This window comes from Syngnathus leptorhynchus, chromosome 4 (assembly GCF_054491065.1).
Source record: "Syngnathus leptorhynchus isolate UIUO chromosome 4, UIUO_Slep, whole genome shotgun sequence".
Classification (NCBI taxonomy): Eukaryota; Metazoa; Chordata; class Actinopteri; order Syngnathiformes; family Syngnathidae; genus Syngnathus; species Syngnathus leptorhynchus.
In genome coordinates, this window is record NC_141198.1 from 11,955,927 (window position 1) to 11,980,372 (window position 24,446).

Consider the following 24,446-nt stretch of genomic DNA (forward strand, 5'->3'; position numbering starts at 1 on the left):
TGTGATGCTTTCCATATTCCATGTGAGGGATTATTACAGTTTACCCACAATCCCCAGCAGCTGATTATCCTCCGTGTTGACAGGACAGAGCTGCGCTATCGGCGTTGTGCAGCAGTCGGTGTGTTCTCGTGTGTGTGTGTTGTATGTTAATGCGGCAGCGGGCAGGTGTTTGCAGTTGATACCTGGAGCTCCAGTGGGGCTTGATCACCTCAGCATGGTGGCTCACCTTGGGGAGGGGGCGGAGACACAGCACACAGAACCCATTAGTTAGCACGTGCACAAACACACACCTACATATAGAAATGGGAAAAAAGGGGAGATACAGGATCAGAACGTCACATGTTCACAAATTGGTCACCTATGAGACTTATGACATTTCATCTAAGTGGTGCAAAAGTCCGGCCAACCAAGCATTTACATCATAAAATTGTTGCATTTATTATGTTCAAAGAAACTTCACATAATGATAATTATGACATGTGGAAGGAAACTGTTTGTTTCAGTACAATAGAAGCAATACAATGAATTATTGGTGACATAATCAAATTAAGCAAATTAAGATGACTGCACTTTCCTTCCGCTTCTCTATTTTATGGCTGCGAAATAGTTTTATTATATTTTAGTTTTAATGTTGTTTTATTATTCAAGGATGCTCCAATGTTACTTTGCCTATAAACTTAATTAAGGTTTAATGATGGCCACAGTTGGATTCAGAAAGGGATCATTTCTATTTCCAGTGTTTGCTACAAGAAAAGCGCTTGAGGCGGTTTTCCTTTTTCTTATGTTACACAGCTAATAATCGTTTAATACCACTTTAAGCAGTACGTTTCCAGGCCTTCAATCGTCACAATGGAGCAATTTGACAAAAGTGAGAAGTGCACCCACGTTCGCATTGTGCACAGCAGTGGGAGGAGAGCTTTTTTGTTTGTTTATTTATTTCATTTTTTTTTATTTTTTACATGTGGTGCTGAGATAAATAGGATTAGGGATTTGGGAGATTTAGGGGGAATAATCCGTCAGTGTATCAGGGGGAAAGAGAGAGAGAGAGAGAGAGGGAGAGAGAGAGGGGGAGAAAGCGAGAGAGGAGATGATGATGATGAAAAGAGAACGTTGTCATTCACTGACCCCCATTCTGAACGTGCAATGACACTGTCTCCCTTTTTTCCTCTCAGGATCAGCTTTCATTTTGTCACCACTGCTGCTGTAATTGCCTCCTAATCGCCTCATGCTGCTTCTGGGCGTGTGCGTGTGCGCATGTGTGAGACTGGGGATGGAGAATTAAACAGTCACAGTAATTGATCAGATTTACAGTTAACACGAGAGAGAGAGAGAGCGAGAGCCGGATCTGAGAGTCTGTTTATTGTGGCTGTTCGTATTAAATAGCAGATTGGGCCCGTGTGTTATTTAACACGCGGTTGATTTGAACAGCTGCTGCATTGTGGTATTATCGACACGCTTGGTAGCCGCACCGTGTGTTCGGGAGCCACAGCGGCATACAAATCACAATGTAACATTTAACAGATTTGGGAGAGTAATAATGTGACTTATTGATCAACAGAAGGTTTGAAAAGTGGTCGCATTTTTCCAGGGAATCAAGACTTTAGCTCGACAAAGAATAAAAGAACAGATGGAGATGTGACTCACAATTGCTGATGTTGGTCGGCGGCGAAAAGGATGATCAAGTCGAAGTGAAGGGTCTACTCGTGACACTGGAGGACAGAAAGGACACAGTAGTCACAGCGGCGCCACACTTAACACAACCAAATGATGCTTAATTCCAAAGTATGACTTAATGACTTACATGAGGCTGCGGTACCACTCAGCCTGACTCGAGTTGTGCGAGCGCATCACTGAAATAAGAGGAAGCATTCATGCAGCTTTTTAGATCATCAAACGGCAAACAAAGCTGCCAGGAACATCGGAAATTCCCATGATGACTTTTTCTGAGAGTTACATTGAAGTCGAAATAGAAAATAGTAGGCCTATTTTGGTCTTTTGTAAGGCTAAAGTGTTTTTTTTTTTAAAGTCAATATAATTCATATTAAAAGTAAAGCATCATAAATATCCTAATATTAAATTTCATTCATAGAAATATAACACTCACAAATGTTAGCTGGTTATAACTCACCAGAGAATAACCATTGATGAAATCTATACGAGTGACCCCGAACTGTAACGTTAGGAGCCATGCTAGTGCTAAGAGCACAAGAGGGGCCCTGGCTAGTTTCCCGCAGTAATAAATTGCTTTCGTATACAAACACTGCTACGATTCACTTCATTTTGAGCCAAAGATTATTATTTTTGCTGCTGTTATTCTGAGGACAAGTTATTCCACACAGTCGCTTTAAAACAAAAAACTATTTATATCCTGTGTTCTATTTCAAAGCGGGGAAAAAAAAAGATTGATTCGGTTTCAACAAAAATCCACAAAGACCACGTCAATTACCAAAACAACACCATTTATTATCTAAACTTTTCAGATGAGCTGTTAAGACCATTTAGTTTTTCTTCAACATTTTCTTGCCATGTAAAAGATGTACAAAAAACACTTTATTCCTAAACAACATCCCATAAGAAACCAACAAAAAAAAAGACATATATACATTTTTACAAACATTCAACGGACACAAATAGATTTTTAAAAAAAAACAAAAAACACCAACATAAGCACAGTTATGAAATCTTGCGATTTTAAATGGCGCAAAAACATAATCGACACTGATGCTCGTCGTTGTTTGCATGGGGGTGCAGTTTGATCCTTGTTCATCCCGACTCGGGATGGGCGTAATAATCGATCGTCGATTGATCATCAAGACTTATTTGATTACTGGCATCTTGAAGCGAGTGAAATGTCACAATGACAGGCAGCTTGGAAACAGAAGTTCAGAACAATCAGAAACTCTTTCATCCCAATTTTTTGTGTAAATACTCTATGAAATCATTGAATTTAGATGCCTATCCCTAATTGAAAAAAACCCCAAATTCAAATAAGGGTTTAATTAAGGTCCTGTATAAATAAAGTGTCTGTTACAAAGTCTTATTTGGTTTACTGTGTTTTCATTCTTTAATTTAGTATAATATCAGAAGTGGGAAAACATTTGAGAAATCCCCCAAACCATGCATCCATGCTTGGACTCGCAAACCAAATATCCATCGTGTTGCCTATATATTCCCTCACAAATGCTCATCATATGTATTTGTTGTAGTATCGTTTGTCATGAATTTAGCGTAGCCCTTGGCGGACTTTACAGAAAGTTGAATAAGGTCCACCGCCCTGCTATTAGTTGGTAAAATGCTGTGTGGAGCCTCAGGACAATAGACGGTCGAAATGGATCTGCTTGTGTGTAGGTGGACTGGCTGTAAGGACAGCAGAGGCCACGCGAAGATGGCGTGGGCGTCTCCGAGCGGTGGGGTTGTGTGTCTGCGGTTCAGAGGGCAAAGAGGCACAACGCTCTCCGCCTCCGAGATTCTTCTTGGCTCATGTCCACCTTTTTTTGTCTGCTTTGCCATGGGTTGCTTGTTGGCTTCAGTGTTTACTCCGCTTGAATAAAAATGTATGGTCCCGTCGCCCGTTAAGTCATCCAGAGAAAAGAGAGCAGGCAGCCTTCCGAGCTTCCAGTAACATCTGCCTCGGTCCGGCTTTTTTTTGTTTTTTTTGTCTTGTTCTTTCTTTCCGAGTTGCGACAAAGAAGGAGGGTGCAAGCTCTACAAATGGACGGTACAGATCAGCCTTTCATTGCCCTATTAGTAGATGACCTCATAGACAGTGGCCTTCTTGTCCCCGGAACCGGTGACAATGTACTTGTCGTCCACAGATATGTCGCAGCTGAGCACTGAGGAGGATTCTTTAGACTGCGAGGGGATGGAAAAAGACAGAGCGTTTGAAGAAGGAAAGACAGTAAGAAGAAAACAGTCGCTTTCAATACATTGCCAATCTATTTTAAAACCGTGATGTAGTCTGTAGTCTGTCTTTACGTCACACGTAAAGAGTAATGTGTGATCTGTCCTCACATTGAATACATTCACTAACTCGGGCTAGTACGAACAGCGCGTACCTGGAATATGCTGGCACCATAAGGAGTTCTCCACGCGTTAAGCAAGTTGTCCTTCCCGGTGCTCACGAACCATTTACCTGCATAGCATTAATAAACGAGTGTATTAAGGCCACAATTGCTCAAGATATATTGTGTTCATAAAAGTCGATTATTTGATGTTCTCTATCATTGTAACAACATTTAAGGCTCTCTATGTATTTTGTTAGCCTCATAGCAAAGTGATTGATTTTAACTTACGGTCACAAAAAGCCCAGGGTTTGTGACACTGGTCCACGATGTCAAAACGTAAACACTGAGAGGGAGAGGAGAAGAAGACAAACAGCATGTGTCTTACCGCAATAGGCAAACTGCAGGGAGAGCACGCAGCTCTCATGGAGATGCAGCTGATATTTGTCCGGCTTGGTCACGTGGAGAACCTCCACATTGCTGCTCTCCATGCCCACGGCCAACCACTCTCCGGTCGGACAGTAGCCAAGAGAGAAGATCTGGACCGAGAAGGGAGAGCTGGCGTTACTGGCGAGTGTTGGCGGGGGGTTTCCAGTGCTCGTGGAGGTTTCGAGCCGAGCGCGCACCTGCGACGTGAAGTCGTGCTGCTGCAGTTGACGTCCCTCTCGCAGATCCCATGACCGGACGGTGTTATCCAGGCCTCCGGTCCACAGCTTGGTGCCATCGTTGGAAATGTCAATACAGCTGGCTCCGTCTGTGTGGCCCTGGAACTGCCTGCGAGGGTTGATACACACACACACACACACACACACACACACACACACACACACACACACACGGCTTAAACGCAGAAACCGACACATTTACCCACGACACTGTAGCCACCTCTGAAACTACCTTCAAAATTGTAAGCTTGACTTTACTGCCCACATTTCATGTTAGGGCAATTTCGACAGAAAAGTTTTAAAAAGAAAAGAAACGGGGATTTTTTGTTTTTTTTGCTTTAACAAGCCAAGCTAATAAAGTTCCATGTCATGTTCTGTGGTTATGGCATTTCTTTTGGTCTTTGGAGAACAGCAACATTGGGGAAAAAACTAAACGCAGTATAAAGCATGAGAATACTGTATGTACTTCATTCATGACTCATTTCCCATTATTTTCAAAGCAACTAAAGGGAGAGCCTGCATCTTTTAGTCAGACAACAAAAAATGGCGTGGGTGGCGAGCGTCTCGTATTAAACTTTACGTTCTGGTCACAGCTTCCAACCATCCGCCTCTGTTCATTTTACAGTATGATTAATGGTTCCATTCATTTTAGGTTGAAGAGAAACTCGTTCCTGCAACTGGGTCACGTGATAAAAACCTCGCCAGAACTTAAATATGTTTTAACCCAACGATGCAGTGTGTGTGTGTGTGTTTATGTGGTCTTACCGAACCAGCGTCTGATTGTGCAAGTCCCACACGGCGATATTTCCGTCGCTGCAGCACGAGAAGCAGACTTTGGAGTCCGGGCTGATGGCCAGAGCGTAGCACGCCGGTGCCGACGACGTTAGCTCGGCCTTGATCCTCGGGGTGGGCGTGGCCAGGTCCCAGATGGACAACGTGCTGGCCTCGCCGCCCACGATCAGAGTGCGGCCGTCGGGGAGGAGGCGGCACGAGCGGATGTAGTTGTCCCGGTTCTGTGGGGGTAAATCAACAGTGTGGAAGGAGCTCAAATGAGTAGAAGTCACATACTGAAAGGCCTCAATTATCATCGGTTACTCACCAAACAGTCAAGCTGCGACACCGGACTCTTGTTGCCAGGGTGACTGATGTCCCACACTTTGACGCAGCCCTTCCCGCCCGTGTAGACGTGCCGCGTGGGGTTACTGATTGTGACGGCGCAGACCACCTCGCCGTGGTTGAGCGTGTTGATCTGCCGGGCGTGGCGAGGGATACCTGGGCCTACCAGGGCATCGGGGGGAAACGGAACCGGCTGCATCTGACCATCGGCCGCAACGTGGAAGGAATAGGCGCTAGGAAACAAAGAGCGGCAAAAAAAAGGAGCGCAACGTTGATTTTCGATACGTTCGATGACCTCGCTCGAATCAAACGAGCTGCAAAAGATACTTACGGCTTGCCGCCGGGGATTCCGGTCAGGCTGGGAGGCATTCCCGGAACCCGCATGTGAGGGTGCGGATCAAAGCCGACCTTGATGAGCGACAGCACACACTTTATGAGCGCAGAGCAAACGCACAAAAACACACGCGCAGGTATTGACAACATTTTGGGACTTAACAACGCATTAAGTCGAGCCAGCGCAAAGCAAACAGCCCCGCAGAATGCAAAAACGAATAACAAGTGTAAGAGTCTGTAAACACTGACTAAAAGCTGCGAGTGCGACACGCGCATGTAGACACTCACGCACGCACACACCTCTCAAAGTGACACAAACCGCCGCTGAGTACACACAAGCAGAGTTACGGCAAACTGTTGCTCAGACGGAGGCGCCACTTGACTGAACCTATTTAAACAGTGTAATGAACGCTATGCAAATACAGCAATGAGTGATGAGCTCGTTGGAAAATAAACTCCCCCCCTCCCATGCTGACTGAACAAACACAGGGAGTTCTCGTTTAACAACGTAATCGAGTCAAATTCCGCTGTACGCTATCACTGAGCTACGCTAACACAGGTGTTAAGATGACTCGTTTTACTCGGAGAATCTGTTCTCAATTGTATTACCTGGATCAATCAAGAGTAAATACATTTTAAAAATCAGAATTACAGTACATTTGGGTATGAAAACACAGGTTGTGAAAATAGTTAGGATTAATCTTTTTTGGGGGGGATTACAGTGTCCCTGTGGCCCCCCTCTAGCGCCGCCACTGCTTAAAACTTATATCTACCATAATTATGACCACTGCATTAATGTTGGTCAGAGATAAATGAAGCGCTTCTGAAGGACTCCCAGTGAACCTCAGCTAATCACATGGGCCTTACTCACCATAGGGGAGCGGCCATATGCTGCCACTGCAGCGGCGGCGGCAGCGGCACTCATCTGAGGCGAAATGTTGTGCAGTCCGGCAGCGTAGGCAGCGGCGCTGGCCGCTCCGGCTAGCTCGCCGTTCATCCCGGCCGCGTGAGGCAACATGCTGAACGCCCCCGGGTATGGGCCAGGCATCGCCAGAGGAGTCCTGAGACCTGCAGCTGAGAGGAGACCAAGAAAACTTGATTTTTTTTTTTTGTCACAATTAATTTAGAATCAATTTTAGTCGGATGCTAAATAAAGGAATGGGACGCATATATACCTGAACCGTATTCAGCACAATGATATATTAGAAGTGTGGCTATTTTAATCCCTTTGAACAGCAAATTAAAGGCTTACGTGCCATTTTTTAAGAATATCGTCTTTTAGCAAATTTTCATTGAAGACTGAGGATTCGCAGAAAAGGAAAGACGTACTAGGTGGATGGGGGATCTCCATGGAGGGGGGTTTTGACAAACTGGGCCTGACACCAGGTGTGGCGCTCGGCCCTGGAGTGGAATCCCCTCTTGGTGTGGGTGTGCTTGACTTGAGCCCGGGTGTGCCTGCTTTGTCTCGCTGCCACACAGACAAAACAAAAATGTTATCGGAACCTTCACGCGTAAAAGAAAAAGAAGAATCAAAACAAGATCCGAACCATTGCCATCTCTTTGGATTTGAGGGAGGAGGAGCTAGCCGACGATGCGGTCGAAGCGGGACTGCAGGGGTCCTTCTTGAGGAGGCGTGCTTTATCCAAGCCGTTCTCTCTTGGGGAGGGGAGGGGCGTGCCGCGAGGCGAGGGCTGCTCCTGCCCGAGAGATAACCATCCGTATAATTAATTACCGGCGAGCGGAATTTCTGTAATAAACCTGTTGGCATTCAAGGAAGACTCCCACGTGGGCCGTAATGAATGTCAATCAAGCAAGGGCCGTGTCTCCGCAGGCTTGTAATGAGGTTTTGCATAAATCTACTTTAAAAAAAGGAGCTTTGATGGAAAAGAGTAGTGGAAAATGAACTGACCTCATTTGAGACATCCACCACTAAATTGTCATCGCTTTTCTCCCCGTCGCTGTCCTGGAAGAAGGATAAACAATCCCTTAGCGCTTCATCAAATAACCCAAAGAGAAACTGATGAATATTCAGGTGCTAATAAAGCATTCGTTTTTCCACCAGGGTCGGGTAATTGAACAGAACAAAGGTGCCATTGTGTTCCACTGAAGTGTCTTACGTAGTGGCTTGAGTCCTTGTCCTCCACTTTGCGCTTCTTGTTGTCGTTTGGAAAGTCGGGTCCGTTCCGTCGCTTGTCTGAGTTGCGGAGGCTTTCGGGCAGTAGCGAGTTACTCTGCGCGGTTGGAGAGAGCGCCAAGGTTAGGACAGCACGGGTTAAAATGATTTGTTCAAGAGCTGACTTTTACCCCACAGGAAAGGCTTGGCGACTAATCTCTAATCACGTTTTTTGGCTTTTACAGACGCATATTCAGAGGACTTTTGGCTCACCCCGTCTGCTGCCATTACCAAACTATAACGTTCTGCAGAGCATCGCAATATGCCGCCAACAAAAAGACAGGCATAAAACATTTAACAGCTACAGTGGTGGAGAATTTACTGTTTTTCATGGATTATTTTCTACGTATTTACGACCTACAAACGTTCTTTCGAAAAATATTTAGAGTCACGCTTTTTTGCTTTGTTGTTCACTTTGCAATGTGTTTTTAGTTTTTTTGTAGGGCCCCTGTAAACCTGTCCGGTTTCTGCGCCACTTTTTTCTATGATTTCCAACTAATCTGGTGGGAAAACGTTGCACTAAACCGCACTTTCCTCTTAATGACAGCCACTCTGCTCCTGTGCGAAGCAGGTTACAAAAACAGAGCGGACTTATTAGCAAATAGGTTAAGAGCTCACAGGAGCGCGAGTTAGACAACCACACACACACGCACCTCTGAAGTTGATGATTATATTAAGTGGCTCTTAAAATCTAACCACGTTGCCTCTCTTGGCTGGGGTGCGTGTTGAGATGTGTGTGCGCAATGTGTAATTGGCTGTGAAAGCTGATGTGTGTACTGCTTGCATAACGCTTGTGTGTCCCCAAAGCACACAACCCCCCCCCACCCACCCACCCAACTGCCTCCTGACCAACGGCTCCTATTGTTAATGGATTAAAGCTTCATGTCGACTCCATTATAGTCTCAGCTTGTCAATGAAATGTGCATCCAGCATACACAAACACACATGCGCGTGCACACATCAAGCAGCAGGGTGGGAGCGCTGACAGAGGGGCGAGGTGCGGCTGTGGGGGGGGGGGAGATAAATGAAAGAGGAAGAGGAAGGGAGGGGGTGAGAAAAAACAGGGGGAGTGGATGAGGAGATTAGAGGACAGAGAAGATGGAGGAAGGGTGAGTGTATGGAGGAGAAAAAAGGGTGACAACGGGAGGGGGTGACGGGCAGAAAAATCTGCATTCTACCAAAGCCCCCGATGGTACCACCCCTCCTGTCCCGCCTACACCTTCATAATAGGGTTTTAGTGGGCTGAGCGCAGAAGCACTGACCCGCAAAACATAAGCAACCCCCCCCCCCCTTTCCCCATTTCTCTTTAGCATAACACACGCACGTTCACTCTCAAGTGTCATATGACTGCTGCACCTTCACCCCCTCACTCCCCCCACCTTTCCCCAGGCCCTCCCCTCTCTGAGTGGTGGCGATATTAAACACAATAGAGTCTTTAAGCGCGGGATCAGGGGCAGTGGGGGGGGGGGGTATATGAGGCGGGGGTAATCTGCTCACTGAGGTGTTAAATAGGCACAACAATGCAGGCTAGCTGGGATGGAAAAGTGTGTGTGTGTGTGTGTGTGTGTGTGTGTGTGTGTGTGTGTGTGTGTGTGTGTGTGTGTGTGTGTGTGTGTGAGCATGTAAGAGTGTGAGAGAGAAACAGAGAGAGAGAGAACAGCGAGAGAGCGAGAGAGCTAAAAGGCTCATTTGGCAGAGAAAGGAGTTCAGAGTGGCTCCAGGGTAAAACTCAGCTCCCCCCCATTCCCCAAGAGAGCACATAAACGCTCACACAAATACACACACAGAACACGTGTGCGCAAATACACACGCACGTACACACACAGTTCGGCTGTCAAGCTTTGCCACAGGTGCCATTTCGGTGTGACCTCACGGTTAAAACAATTACAAAACACCGGCGTGGTTATTGTTCCAGAGCCCAAAATGGGGAGTAGGAAGTAAAAATTTTACAGAGCAACAAGTGCTAGGGGGACATGTTTTTTAATATAGCCGTATCTCTGGAGCCCTTGCCCAGCCCTCAAATGTCAAATTAAGCAACTAAGTTGTGATATCATTTTTGTGAGCAAAAATACTTACTGTGCCAGGTTCCCTATCTGTGGAGGCCGATAAATCGATGGCATCGAGTAAAAAGAGAAAAAACAAGAAAATGATGAATAACAGTGATCTTCCCCCCCTAAAAACAAACACAGCACTTTAAATTGAGACCGACCTCTCAAGTGCTCTGCTCCTCCAGGGTGCGAGTCAGGCCCGGAAAGGTGTGGCTTTTTGTCAGAAGCGTCTTTCCCGGCAAGATGCGGCGGCATGGCGCCAAGTGCTCCCGACAGCGCTAGCAGGCTAGCCGAACCGCCCAGCTGAGAAGGGTGCAGGCCGGACGGGTGGGGCGTAAGGGGCACGGGGGCGCCGCCGTGATTGTGTGCTATATGCTGCTGTTGGCAGAGACGCACAGAAACAAACTGTAGGAACATGACGATGGAACATAAAAAGAAAAAAAAAAAAATTCCAAGTCAACTGGTATCGTCGCTTTCACGCAAATCTGCAGCAACCCACAATCAGATCATCGTCTGGTGTGATATATTAATCGCGTGTCGCTTTTAACACAAACGGACAAGATACGCAAGTGTTACTTCACACGGGCTCTGATACGATCTGCAAAGGTGGGAAATTGCCAAGTCGACTTAATCATCCCCATTCTGTGCTCATTTCTTTCACACCGAAAAAGGTACACGTGCAAACTCCACGCACGGGAGAACGGAGCCAAGTACCGAAGCACAAGCCTTCAAACTGGCAGGCGGAAGTGTTAACCGCTAAAACGGCGCTGCGTGCCGTGCTTGCTAAAGACGTGACTTAATAAAAGAAGAGCGCCGTTCGCACGGTTTTTCATTGGCCAGCCTGACGCTCAAATCTCAGCAGGTACAAATCAATGGGAGCGTGTAACCCAATCAACAGCCCCGAACAGATGGCCCTGTTTCTCATGTGTCCGGACTCAACAAGCTGCTGCAGTCGACAAGGAGGTGAACACATCCTCTAGCCCCTCCTTCCTCCTCTATCAACCCTCTTCCACCTCCTCCTCCTCCTCATCATCCCTCTGGGGTCAAACACTAAACAATACTGACAGCTGGGATTAGAGTCTCTGAGCTGGAGGATGTGGTGGGGGCAAAGGAAGGAATGATGGAGGAGGGAAAAGGTGGTGGGTGGGTTGGGTGGGGGTGGGGTCGCAGCTGCTGCTTACACTGTCAGGTCTTGTGAGGGAGTGATGGTGGAAGGGGAGGGAGCGAAGGAGAAGAGTTTGGCTGGCAGCGCCGCTCTCTCTTTCACACCAAATCAGGCGCTTGTCTGAGCGTGAAATTCCTTTGTGTTCCAAAACATCATTATTGCCTCCTCAGACAGTAGCCGCGAGAATCCAAGCTCACTGATTCGCCGCGGGGGGGAGGAGGAGGAGGAGGAGGAAGGGGTTTGGGCTTGGGGGAATTCAGGGACGACACAGGAGGTGGCTCGGCGAGGCTGGAAGGAGAGCTGAAGGTCGCAGCGACTTTTATCTCACCTAATTGACTAAACTACCCTCCCACCCAACATCGCGACTACCTCCGCCGTACCTCTTCATCATTATGTGTCCAAAACAACTAAATGGTCTTTTAGCCTGCACTCCTATACGCGCACACACACACACACACACACACACACACACACACACACACACACACACACACACACACACACACACACACACACACACACACACACACACACACACACACACACACACACACACGTCACACTTGATCAGCCAAACGTCCCCACACAAAACGCGTCTCGATAAACAAGGCAGGCGCGCATCTAACACCCCCTCCTCCTCTTAGTACCCCCCCTGCGCTTGTTTCCGTACACGCACACACACGCACGCACACATTCACAGATGCAAAAACACAGACGCAGGAAAACAAATAGGACCCCTGATGGGAGCAAATGGAGGGGAAGTATTGGCGGAGTGCGGTTTGTCATGGGATGTTAGCGTGAGCATATGCACGTATGTGTCCCTTGCTCTTAATGTGTGCGCATGTGCGGGGGGGAGGAGGTTTTATGGGGGGGGGGAAGCAGGGCTAACACGCTTCATTACGCACATTTAACTTACAAACGGGGTGAATGACAGGCTGGCGTGGGAGACGAAAAAAGGGGAAGAAGAGAACGCGGGGGGGGGGCAAAGCCGTGACCCCCCCAATCCCCCATCCCCCATTACAAACACAGAAATCCTACAATTAAGACTCAAAGAGCAACCGCCCAATCCCCCCCCCCCCCCGCCCCACCCCCATTTTGCCTTCAATCACTGTCTTTAATACTCGTACACATATCAGTCCACACCAACTAACAAGTCTCCGAAGAAAACCTTTGTTGAGCTAAACCCCGGACGACCTGAATGTCGCGGGAACAGGAAATGATGGGATTTTCAAAAAGAACCATGTCTTAACTACAGGTCAGATCTGTAAATTCCTCCATTGTGGGACTAATAAAGATGAACCCGCCTCGATTCCTAATGACACTACGTATAGTTTGATTTGAGTGGGGGTATCAGAACCTGCATGCAGATCATGCAGTATTTGAGGAAGCGAGTAGATGAAGACACACCGTAGGTGGAAGGCCGGGCAGTCCCCGCACTCCGATGACAGCATTGAGCTCGGCCATGGTCACCTGCTTGGCCCGCTCCACCGCTTGGACCACCTGCTGCTGATGCTGACACACACACACATACACACACACACACACACACACACACACACACACACACACACACACACACACACACACACACACACACACACACACACACACACACACAATGTTTACCTCCGAGGTTGCAGCAGACGTGCAGACATACTGAAGAAAGAGAGACAGACAGGGGAGGCTTGCTTACCTCCTGCGAGAGGAAGGGGATGACTTGTGCGCAGATTGTGTTGAGTCTCTTGGCAATCTCCGTCTGTGGGAACGGAAGAGGCGCGACAAGAATTTAATAACATAATCAGGAGATGTTGCTGACAATAATGAAGCAACTACACGAGGGTTGATTGATTGTTCACGTTAAACACTGGGAGCTTTTAGCTACACGGAAAAAAATATTCGTTAAAAATAAAAACATTAGGACAGGAAAAAAATGTCACTGTAACTAAAGCTCCTTGTGGATTTGGATTTATTTAATTACTCAAGTGTATAGAGTAAAATCCAGAATATTCTAATTTAAGAGATGATGCACAATTTCTTGGCGATATATATATATTTTTTTTTACTTAACAATATCCATGTAGCAACTTCAAAGTGGCGAAAGCACACAAACCCGAGAGCTGTTCTCTCGAGAGACAGCTCGGGTTTCTCGCTCCCTTTCTCATGGTTGCTCTTGTCCCCCCTGTTCGCTAACAGCACTTAAACATAATCTCATCAGCTCCTAACTTTATTTGCTGGGCCCCGAGTATCCATGCCAACACATCCGCCCTCTGCGCCCAAATCCTCTCCCCCCTCCGACTCCTTCACCCGGAGGCGGCTACAATCGTCTGAAAGCAGATATCCCCTTAGCAGCGTCAAATCAGATAAGTGGACTCGTATTACACGTCATCCAATCAAAGCGATATGAAGGAGGTCAGGGTGAAGAGGGAAATCGTTGGGGCAGCGACACACTGCGATGGCTCATTGCTACACGCATGTCGACGCATACGCAAACGCTGCATGAGGGGCTCTGGAAGCTCTTACCACTTTTCCACCCTACAGTGCCAAAATAGCGCTACTATAATCGCGGGAAACTTAAAAGCCATAACACCAATTCATCAGAAAGGAGAGTAGCATTACGAGCGTTAGCATGTTCTGTCATTTCTTGTGACAGCAGAACGTTTTCTGGTCTTGATTTAGTGCCAAGAATATTTTTTTTTGTACAAATACCTCCTACCTTCCTTTTACCTAACTGCAGGCTGCAACTTAAAATGTAACGCCACCAACGAATTGTCATGATCGAGGATTTGTTTTGGTAATACAGGAGATAAAAATGAGGACAGTTCATTTCAAACACCTGCGGTTTATATTCAGGTGCGGCTTATAGTCCGGAAATTCCGGTAAATGATTACCCGCAACACCAACTGAGCTGGATCTTAAACTAAACAGGAGTTGGTTGGGAGTAGACAATAAGCCAGATAGGGGAAGTTAAAGGTCATAAAATGTGGAATGAAGCAGAGGCGATGAATAAAGGCGAGTCACCACGAACAATGTCGTGCTAACCGTACGTACATTAGATGGTGGTAAATCTTTGACAATTAACGTGATGCAAGACAAACGACAATTACGGGCTTGTTTGCCAAAAGCCTCCTTGATGTGGTTAGCAGCTGACATCAATAACAACGCGAAGGCGTCTGGGTGATTCATACTTGCCAGTTATGCATTTAATGAACACTCCCCAGTTTGAACATTTTGAGTGACACTGTTTTGTATGAACCACACCAACGCAGAGGCAAAGTGAGCCTGGCAAGTTGCCTCAGCTTTCTCTCTTTTTTTTGGAGGTGCAGTTTATTCAGTAATGCCAATACAGGCAGTGTTGACGCTGTCCAACAAGTACTTGGTCACACCTGATTCTTATCTGATTGTGGTTGTGCAGTTGTGTCTGGGATCCGTGTTGAAGGCAAAGGCAGCTGTGTCACCTGTTTGGGTTCTGATACAGCAATTTTGAAGGCTCTCTATGTGAAAGAGGCCATAAACAACAACCTGCGACAACAGCTTGCAAGCTGCTGACCTGGGCATGCTGTAAATCAGTCTTAGGGCTAATTGGCGGCGTGTCTTGAAAGCTCAGAAAGAGCTAATTTTAGGCCGGCTATACCTGCATGGCCGTTCTCCGAAACCCGTGCTGCAAGCCTATAATTAGCCGGCTATCACAGCTACCCTGATTAGGCCGTCTGAGAATAGTCTCACCAAAGACTATCAGGGCATCTTAACTTAATGAGGATCAAACAAACCAGCTTACCTACATTCCCTCATGTAAAGGAATATTTGCACTGGAGGAAAATGTGCACGGGGATTCCGAGTTTGGCTGGAGCCGCGATTGACGAGCTATTTAAAAATAAACCACCGTTCACTCATTTATTTACACCCGTGGACCATTTTGAATTTTGTTTTCATACATTTATTTGGGGGATGTGGAAGTCAGAGCACCCAGAAAAAGCACAGGCAAGCACGAATCGAGGTTCAAACACGGGGATTCTGAACTGTTCTGTTGTGCTGACCTGATTGGAAGAAAATACTTTCTCTCCAACCGATGTCAATAAGGAATTGTGTTCTGAAGTTCAAACAGCGAGGAACCACAATGCACTAACGATGAACAGACTTCCTGTTACACACACACACACACGCACTCGTTTATTCACAGCAGGGGGTAGTTTGTTAGTCTGTATCCCCCACACTATCCGCCTACAGAAGCCTGTTGCTCCGACAACTAAAGCCCCAAGCCAGTGTGTGCGTGCGTGTGTGTGTGTGTGTGTGTGTGTGTGTGTGTGTGTGTGTGTGTGTGTGTGTGTGTGTGTGTGTGTGTGTATGTATAGAAGTGCTCACATAAGAGTATATAGCAGGGAGTTAGGGTATAAAATGGAAGGAAAGCCCTGGAGGAGGATGAAAAAAAAAAGAGGGAGGAGAAGGGCGAGGAGGAGACAACAGGAAGGTGACTCTTCAGTGAAGCAGCCACGGCCAATCCGCCTCCAATTTCTTCAGGTGTGACTGATCGATAGCCGGGGTAATTACTGCTAAACGCCGCGAGCTTCGCAACACTCCGCTGAGGGAAGCGCGTGTGTGTGCGCGCCAACATTCCTCTCGAGGTGATTGCGCCTGCATGTTTAACCATTAAGCCTTTTGTTTGTGCATTGCTTTTTCTCCTGGCTTTTTTGGAGTGGGACACAAATGTCCACAAGGGGCCCATTTGACACGTCTGCCTTCCCAAGGTTTGCATCAAAGCACACTTCTTTGGCTGCAAAAAAAAAGTGGAGCTGGCCGTCTCTAACTCTGCTCATGATCGATTCCTCTGACCCCCCCACCTCCCCCTTTCCCCGCCTTCCCACAGCCCCTCCCATCTAATGTAATAAAGCAGGCCGCTCCCCTAGACAGCACCAATCAATCTACAGAGCCATTCATCCTGCCTCCGGGCTCAGCCGGCCGACCCTAACCGGGGAATTGGAGACAGAGCTCCATCGATCACGGATAAACACACGAGCGCCCGCACGCGCGCGCACACACACACACACACACACACACACACAAACAAGGTAGGGCACAGACAAACACACACAAAATACAACGTACACAACTATACCTGTTTGTGCATTTCGATGTTGAGGCCGTAGGACATCTCGTAGTACTGCAAAGGACGCAGAGCACATGGTTGCATTACATTACAAATAATAGACTCTTCACTGATAATGCAGTCAAAGTATAGGAAAGATTTTGAGTATCAGGAAGGAAGCTTTTCTCAACAAAGCTGGCTGTCCTCCATTGTTTGTTGACCGTGTCACACTGCTAAGACACTTCCCAGAAACAACAAACGTGAAAACACGACCCAGATCAGTGTTAACTATTCTAAATCCCAACCAAAGTGCAGCCCTGAGTGGAAACATGGAATCAAAACAGTCTATCCAGGGGAAAAAAAAAACCCTCTAAACTGACGAGCTCTCGGACAAAGACTGCCGTGAAAGGATGCACGCAATCAGGGGTTCGGTGCACACGACCTCGTGAATCTCAACTGGAAAGGGATCAAATCTGTGTTGTTTTGGAGCCAGACAAAAGCTCTCAAAGTTTTTGCAAACAACAGCATCACTGTTTCCATGTAAGAGCTGAAAATGACAGCCTGTGAAAAACAGAAAACAACCCCCTTCATGCCAGCTGAGACTCTTGTACCACATAACACACCTGACATTTTCCTCAAGCCATCCCAACTTGCTTCAATCTGCATCTTCACCACTTTACGCAACTCACCATTGCATCTAATTTTAGCCAAAATCAAAGCAGAGGGTGTAAAGTTCTCTGTAATTATTGGGTGTTTTGACAAAAGTGTGTCACAAACACCTGGAAAATATTTTGTAAAAAATATATATATATATATATGTTGTAGTTATCTGGGAGCGTCTTTTAAAATGACAGCATTGGCTTCCTCTTATTCTCGTGTTAACACGCACACATGAAGGGAATAGTCGCCCGAGGCAAGATAAAAGTTCATTCAGATTAGAGCACACAGAGGGTAGATGAGGACACGCCACCTTTCTCAAGGAGAACAAAAAAAAAAAAACATGTAAATGGATCTCACCATGACATAGTGTCTTTGCATTTCAGTTTTTTCACCAGCCAGCTTCTCACACTCCAACTTGAGACTGAAACACAAAAGTCACAAGTTACTGTTTTTCGACATAGCAACTCGTAAGACTTCAGCTGACGTGATTTTACTAGTATCTTCCAGTAAAGGAAGGGTCTGGCTGGACATGTAGCTGAGAGCAAATTGGCTAAGGACCATAGAAGCTTGCCAACCAATTGTTATCCTGCCCTTACCGCATCTGTCTGCTGGCGAGTAGTTTTATTTGCAAATTTTAGTTTCATGTGGTGCTTGTCTCTTGTACTTTATGGGATGCCTAATTAAATGACTTAAAGGGCTTTTGGAATGGCGTAATGTGTGCCATTCCAAATAGTTTGTGCATTGTAACCGATGAACCTGTAGCCTGCCATTTTGAACCGGTTTTAACTTTTTTTTTTTTTTTTTAACAGCATTCCGTTCCTAAGGCAGCAAATCAGGCTTGTCAGTTTTTGTGGCATATTTTTGGTTTTTATTTATTTTTTATGTTTTGTCATATTTTTGTAAGGTTTTTGACCATGGTGAATTTTTTTTTTAAGGGTTTCAATTTTTTGGTCGTTACTTTTTTTGTTGATGTAACCTAAATTTGTATGCAAATCAAATCACCCTGAAATCAAATATTAACCTATGCTAATGCAGAAGCTAAGTTATAATTATAGTAAATATTTGTATGAAAACCACTTCTAGGCCAAGAATATAAAACATTCAAATAAAAAACGTCAACAGCCGCTATGGAACAGAATTTGTTCAACATTGGAGGTTGCATTGTATGAATGTCTAATTTGATTATGTGTGGTTGCGTCTGCAGCCTCACTATCGCTCTGTTGGATCAAAAAAACGTTCTAGCAAAACAAACCAGTAATTTGCAGCTCCTCTGGCGGTTTTTCCCGACAACAGATAACATGATGAGCAAAGAATGCAAACGTCTAATCTCGCCTTTTCTGTTGACTCTCTGATTAAAGAACCCGCAAGTTACAGGGAGAAGCCCTGAATCTTCCGTTGAAATGGAGAACATGCTTCTTCCTGTTGAGCTGTGACAACCGCGTCGTGTTTGCCTGTAGGCTGTTTGTATGCGTTTGCGCATCGGCGCGTCTTCACCTATCAAAACCACCCCAACACAAATACATTTACGCAAAAGACGTGTCACGGGTGAAAATAAGGGGTGATTTATAAAAGCCCACACGCCAGCCATTACAGCCACTCGGACCTACCGCAGCATCAGAAAAAAAAAAAAAAAGCAGCCCGGATGCCTGAGTGTGCTGCACGCTCTTGTGAACCTGATCCGTGTTTATGGGTGAGTCTGAGGCCAGTTTGTTATGCTAACAAGGGTGACTGCATCTGGCTTGGAATAGCATGGAGACCAATGGTGGGCAAAAGTACGGCCCGCGGGCCACATGCCGCTGTTTTCATTATCAGGAGCTGATTGGCTATTTTTATTGATACCTGGTTTTAGACACTACAGATGAGAGTGAGACTTTTGAAGTGTTAATCACCTGTGGTACTGAGCCTGCAGGAATTGGAATTCCTCCTTGATGCGGTCCAGGGATTCTGGGATGGTGAACTTAAAGGGTTGACCCGGAGCCTGGTGGGGCGTCTAATACAAACACACACAAACGTTATCATCAATGCCATGCTGCAGGCCTCAGTGTGCCTGGGATTGAGTCCAGACTCACATGAATAACAAGCATTTTGTTTGGAAGGCTAATGCAAGGGTAACAAACCTGACTCACGTGGGCCGTAAACAGCCTGCGAGAGCAATTCTTTGCAGTCCGTGCAATTGTAAAGACAAATCAAATCTCTGAGGAACAGCTACTTTTGTACGGCCCCCCAGGACTCTGACCCTCGTGTGTTTTGGGTATCTGTATTATTTGCAAAACCACCCAAACATTTGTGTTCAACAAAGTATAGATGTTGCTATTGATTTGTATTTGCATTTGTAGTCAATAAAAAATCATTTTTGCTCTTTATTTGAATCTACAATTTTGCATTAGTAGTCATTGGGAGTCACTAACTCTTTGTATTAGCAATTTGGGATGGGTAATCAATCAAATGCAGTTGTTGCCATTTGAATGAGCAATTTACCCTCAGCACCCAATTAAATATGGTTGACGTTAATTGCATTTGGTTTTTGCGCTGTGTAATAGCAATATAGCATTAGCCGTCTGTGGAATATGGTTGTATTTGCAAGTTAGCTTTAGAAATGACGTCATTGATCGATTGGCAAATTATGACATTACCATTGATCGATTGGCAAATTATAACATTACAATGAATCACCGAAGTGCCGCATAAAGTGCAAGCTATCAATTTGATCTGAGTGAAATCTAAAAAATGTGGCTGTTGCAATTTGTATAAGCCGTTAAGCGTTAGAAGTCAATGAAATATGACCGTTGCTTTTCATCATCGGTCTTGCAATTTAGCATCAGGATGCAATTCAATATGGTTGTAACTATTTGTATTTGCAACTTATTAGTCAATGAAATACGGTCGCAATATTGTCAGGATGTTACAGGCAGGTGATGAACTGCAAATGCCACAAAGGGGGCGTGGTGAGGTCGAGAGAGAGAGGGGTGGGGGGTAATAAGGGTCCTACCGGGTGTCGCCCCTGGGGGAACATTGTTATCTCCGGACGAGGAGAGAGGGGGGCGCTCCTCCCGCTTCCGTCACGATGCTCCCCTTGAGTGGCACCAAACTCGGAGAGGGGGGGGGTGGCGGTGATGAGATTGGTGCTGCCGATGTGCTGCTCCGGTTCACCAAGCCATCCGTCGTCCTTTGCACACGACGAGCGACACTTGGGAGCCAAGCAAGGCGTTTAACGAGCTCCTCTTGCGGGTGTTTCTAGCCCCCTACACTCCCGCGGGCGGGTGGGGGGGGGGGGGCGTAAATCAGGCAGAAAAGCACGCGGGGGAGCGGCTCATTAAGCTCGAGGCGTAAAAGAAGCAGGTGAGCGATGAAAAGGCCTGGGTAGGCAACGAGCTTTTTTGTTGTTGTTGTTTTTGTCAGGTTTGCTCCGGCGTATTCCAAGTCAAAGAAGAGAGGGGGGGGGGGGGGGGGTATCCGAAAGTAACAAAATCCTCGCCGAGTTAATTGCACTGAAGAGCCCCCACTTGCTTCATTCGAACCATCCGGAAAATTGATAATTTTGAAATATTTACCTCCCCGCTGACTTATGGTGGACACATTTCAGTCGAGTGAAGGCAAAAAAAAATAAAAAAAGGAAATATTATGCTAGTCTGGATAACAACTACTTCCAAAGAGGCGATCGTGGTTGCAGCGGCTGGAGCAGTAAGTCCGTCGTCCGGCTGTAGTTCCCCCTTCAATGGCAACTTTCTCACGCGGTTTCACGCTCCAAGCTAACCGAAACTGGAGGACAGCCCACCGAGTGGCCACGCCAGCCAATCAGAAGCGTCGCTCCACGTGGTGCTTGCGAGGGTGGACCGCACCTTGGACCAATCGCCGCGCTGCGCGCCGCCCCCCTTGTGGCCGTTGACCTGCATTAGCTTCGCTGGTGATGACCAATTGGAGCGTAGCTACTCCATGAGTCGCGAGAGGCGGGGGGGGGAAGGAAGGTGGAGGCTGCAGCTGTCAATCAAAGTAACGTGGCTCAACCAAATAATAGGGCCAAACACACGCACACACATACGCGCAAGCACGCACGCGCAACAACTTCCTTGAAACCTTACTAACAAGTGTCAAGACAAATCAACTCTGCCCTATCCATATCTACAGTATATCTATATATTATATTGCAACTTAAATATGCATGTGTTTGTGTAGTTAATCTGCATAAGTACAACCCCCCCCTCTCCAAACTCTAAATGTCAGCATCCCTTGAGAGAGGACTACTATCCTCACCCAAGAGGTCAAAGAGAAACCATTTCCTTCCCCCTCTATAGGAAAAAATGGGGCATGAATCTGTTCCAGGGTCAAACTCTCACCATACGAAAAGCTTTAGTGGCTGCGGAGGCAAGTGGGAGTTTAGAATGTTCATCTAAGGGGAAAAATATTTCCTGTAGGAATACTACTTTTTTCCTTGACATAATTACAACTGTCGAGTAATAATACACTATTCCTAGAAAAAAAAGTGATTGCACTCAATCATATTTTTTCTTGTACTATCCATATTTTCAAATGATGTTATTATTATACCAGTACTTTTTATCCGTGAAAAAAAAAAGTCCCGTTACGGTTCATAATAGGGAAGTGACAAACAACAGACGTGGTAAAAGTGAACAGGTCACTATTGCCGCATATGTGCCTCGTAAAAAAAAGGCGTGCCGTGTTCCACTTATCCCATCTAAGCGTTGGGTGTGTGGTGAAAAAAAAAGCCCCTAGGGCCCTCGCCGGCTTGTGATTGGCTCATAGGGGCTCGACCCCTTGACCTCTGCCATGGCTGATCCAGTGCATATGAGAGACTCCTGACTGCGACCAGACGTGACCTTTTTCTCACAGCTCTCACGACACACACACACGCACAAACACACACGCACAAACACACACACACACACACAGGTGCTGTGCAGTGGGTGGTAGTGTTAGACACAGAAATGACCTGCATGCGGAGCTAATGTTAGCCTGCGTGTTTGTGCATCCTTGATCCCATTTTGTCTCTCTGGGTGTTCCCTAATTAGTACTCGCCGACTTTCTTCTGTTATATACTATTGCTGCATTTGAAGGCTTTGTTTTTGCTCCACTTGTATTCAGATATCTATTGCTGAAAGGGTTTAACTACTGCCTCATTTATGCTAGCTTCATTAACTCGTCTATGCATTATGTGTTAGCTGTAAGCTGGCGTGAGGAAACTGGGAAATCAAGGTACCCCCGCATTGTAAAACAAATCATGATACTCTTCAGCGTATGTCAATCAGTTCATAGACACTTTCTGGCTTAAAAGCAACAAGCGCTCAGACTCCACACTTGATCCAAGAAACTGTTGAAGTGAGTTTGTGGGTGCTGCTGTTTTGGCTTGCGACAGTTTAAAAGGACTCAGATACATACTTGAGATTTTTGAAAGCTGCTGTCTTGATTAGCAACTGACTTGAAATGAGGTTCAGTAGTTAGGACTGTGTGAGCATTACCGCCTCATATAAAATATAGAAAAAGGAAGGCATCCGTTTGATGGCTGACGCACTCGGCCCACGAGCCCCAGGTTGGCCACCTGTCATGTATGTCATTGACTGTTATCTTGAAGTTTTAATCCTGTTATCTTAATTGTATTGTACTTACCTCTTAGAGCATTAACGAATTAACTAAATGTGTTGCCGAGCTGACCTTAAAGAGACACCGTAGCTCCATAAAGTCCACTAACACAAAGACCTCATGATTCAAATTTGACTGCCTTATTATTATCATTATTAATTCCCAAGGTCTTGTTACATGGCTATGGCTCAGCTGGGTGCCAATACAGAGACTTCAAATAAGTTCAGGTCTTGTAATAATATTATGAGCACGGAATGCTTATTCTAAAGTTACAGTGCAAACCACCTCATGCAAAGTTCACTTGGAGTTTCTGCGCTCGCTATACCACAAATGAATAGTTTTCTTTATGATATCGCTCGATACGGATAAATCACACCGTTTGCCTGCAGTTGAAGTCAAATATACATCATGTCACTCCCCAAAAATGCATGCACAATTTAACAGCTGGAAGCTTAACTGGTGATTTAGGTTGAGGTCACGGAGACGTCCATTTGTTTTCTATCGCGCTTGTTCGCATTAGGTCGGAATGTGAGCTGGTCCTCTCACAAATTATTATCCTGAAAGCCTTTAATATCATTCAAAACTCATTTTACAACATTAACTGTAAAAATGGATAGCTTATAGATGATTTGATTTTCTGTGACTCCCCACTAACAACCCAGACTAAACTTAGCTTTCCTGACATACAGTTGAGCCGTATCACTTGAAAAAAAAACTTTCTTGACACCAATGACTAGTTTTCTCATAACTTCTGCAGGTATCGTTAGAAAGAGCACAGAAAACACAAAATGCCGGAGGATAGGTGCCCCAGAAAAAACGAGCGACTCGGCGTGGGTTCGCTGTACTTTAAATCCGCTTAAAAGAAGCGTTGCGGCAGAAAGAGTGTTTCCAGCCAGGCAGCCAGTACACTGTAGTGAATTGTGAACAAGCTCGCACCATTTCCTTAACAAATAGCTCATCCTCTTTATCCATTCCAGGAGTGACTGGCTCTCCACTTTTGGAGTCATTTGTTTTTGAGTGGGAGAAGCGCACAATTAGCCCCTGCTTTGGATGAGGGACAAGAAGCCATACGAGCCTCATTTGGTTTGCAAATGATGCCCCCCATTTTGTTGTGATTTAGCGGGCTGAAAAACAAACGGCGGGGGGCTTTGTTTTGACAGAGGAGGAGGAGGAGGAGAAGAAGTGTCTGTTATAGCGCTGACCCGCTCATCGGGCCTGGAGTGGACATAAGAGGCTCTAACAGATAATGACTGAATGAGCTGCTTTGCGGAGTGATCCCAGTGTTTGTGTGTGAACTTCTATGAAAACGTGCGTGTGCGTGCATGCGTGTGTGTGTGTGTGTGTGTGTGTGTGTGTGTGTCAACAGACGGTGATTTGCATGGAAGTTGAAGTCCTTTTGTTATGACGAAAGTTTTTTTTTTCAAATGGACATCATTTGAATAGCTTAAGCTCCGCCCACATCTGCAACTCTTACCACATCTGTGTTAAATGGTGCTTTTTTCTGTCCGCATAGCATGAAACCTGCGTGGCTTTGGAAGTTAATGTGCAAATTTCAAACATCGTCAAGTTTGAAATTTACTTCGATGTAAATTGACTTAATTATCATTTTT

The 24,446-nt window shown here is 45.9% G+C and overlaps 1 protein-coding gene across 2 annotated transcripts; it reads right to left on the minus strand.

Annotated features, from left to right (window-relative positions):
• Positions 1–2,442: 2,442 nt before the first annotated feature.
• On the minus strand, positions 2,443–21,017 carry LOC147058159 (transducin-like enhancer protein 1). Of its 2 annotated transcripts, none has more exons than XM_085909985.1 (20): positions 20,231–21,017; positions 19,131–19,231; positions 17,599–17,662; positions 16,612–16,656; positions 13,195–13,257; positions 12,909–13,013; positions 10,498–10,711; positions 10,365–10,381; positions 8,233–8,346; positions 8,025–8,078; positions 7,663–7,812; positions 7,445–7,583; positions 6,987–7,189; positions 6,114–6,190; positions 5,766–6,015; positions 5,432–5,679; positions 4,628–4,775; positions 4,390–4,540; positions 4,056–4,132; positions 2,443–3,852 (listed from the first exon to the last, which is right to left on the minus strand). In XM_085909985.1, the coding sequence occupies exons 1-20, from the start codon at positions 20,252–20,254 to the stop codon at positions 3,745–3,747; spliced, it is 2,352 nt and encodes a 783-aa protein (XP_085766111.1). In that variant the 5' UTR covers positions 20,255–21,017; the 3' UTR covers positions 2,443–3,744. The 2 variants fall into 2 exon arrangements, with proteins under 2 accessions (XP_085766111.1, XP_085766110.1); XM_085909984.1 differs by having other exon boundaries at positions 10,498–10,714.
• Positions 21,018–24,446: the final 3,429 nt, after the last annotated feature.

Bases quoted from the DNA above. Each gene is read 5' to 3' on its own strand.
- LOC147058159 (XM_085909984.1), bottom strand. From the start codon at position 20,254: ATGTTCCCCCAGGGGCGACACCCG. The intron at 7,813-8,024 runs GTCAGTTCATTT...TCTCTCGGGCAG, and splicing joins TGGTGGATGTCTCAAATGAG to GAGCAGCCCTCGCCTCGCGG. The intron at 4,776-5,431 runs GTAAGACCACAT...CAACCCTCGCAG, and splicing joins CACAATCAGACGCTGGTTCG to GCAGTTCCAGGGCCACACAG.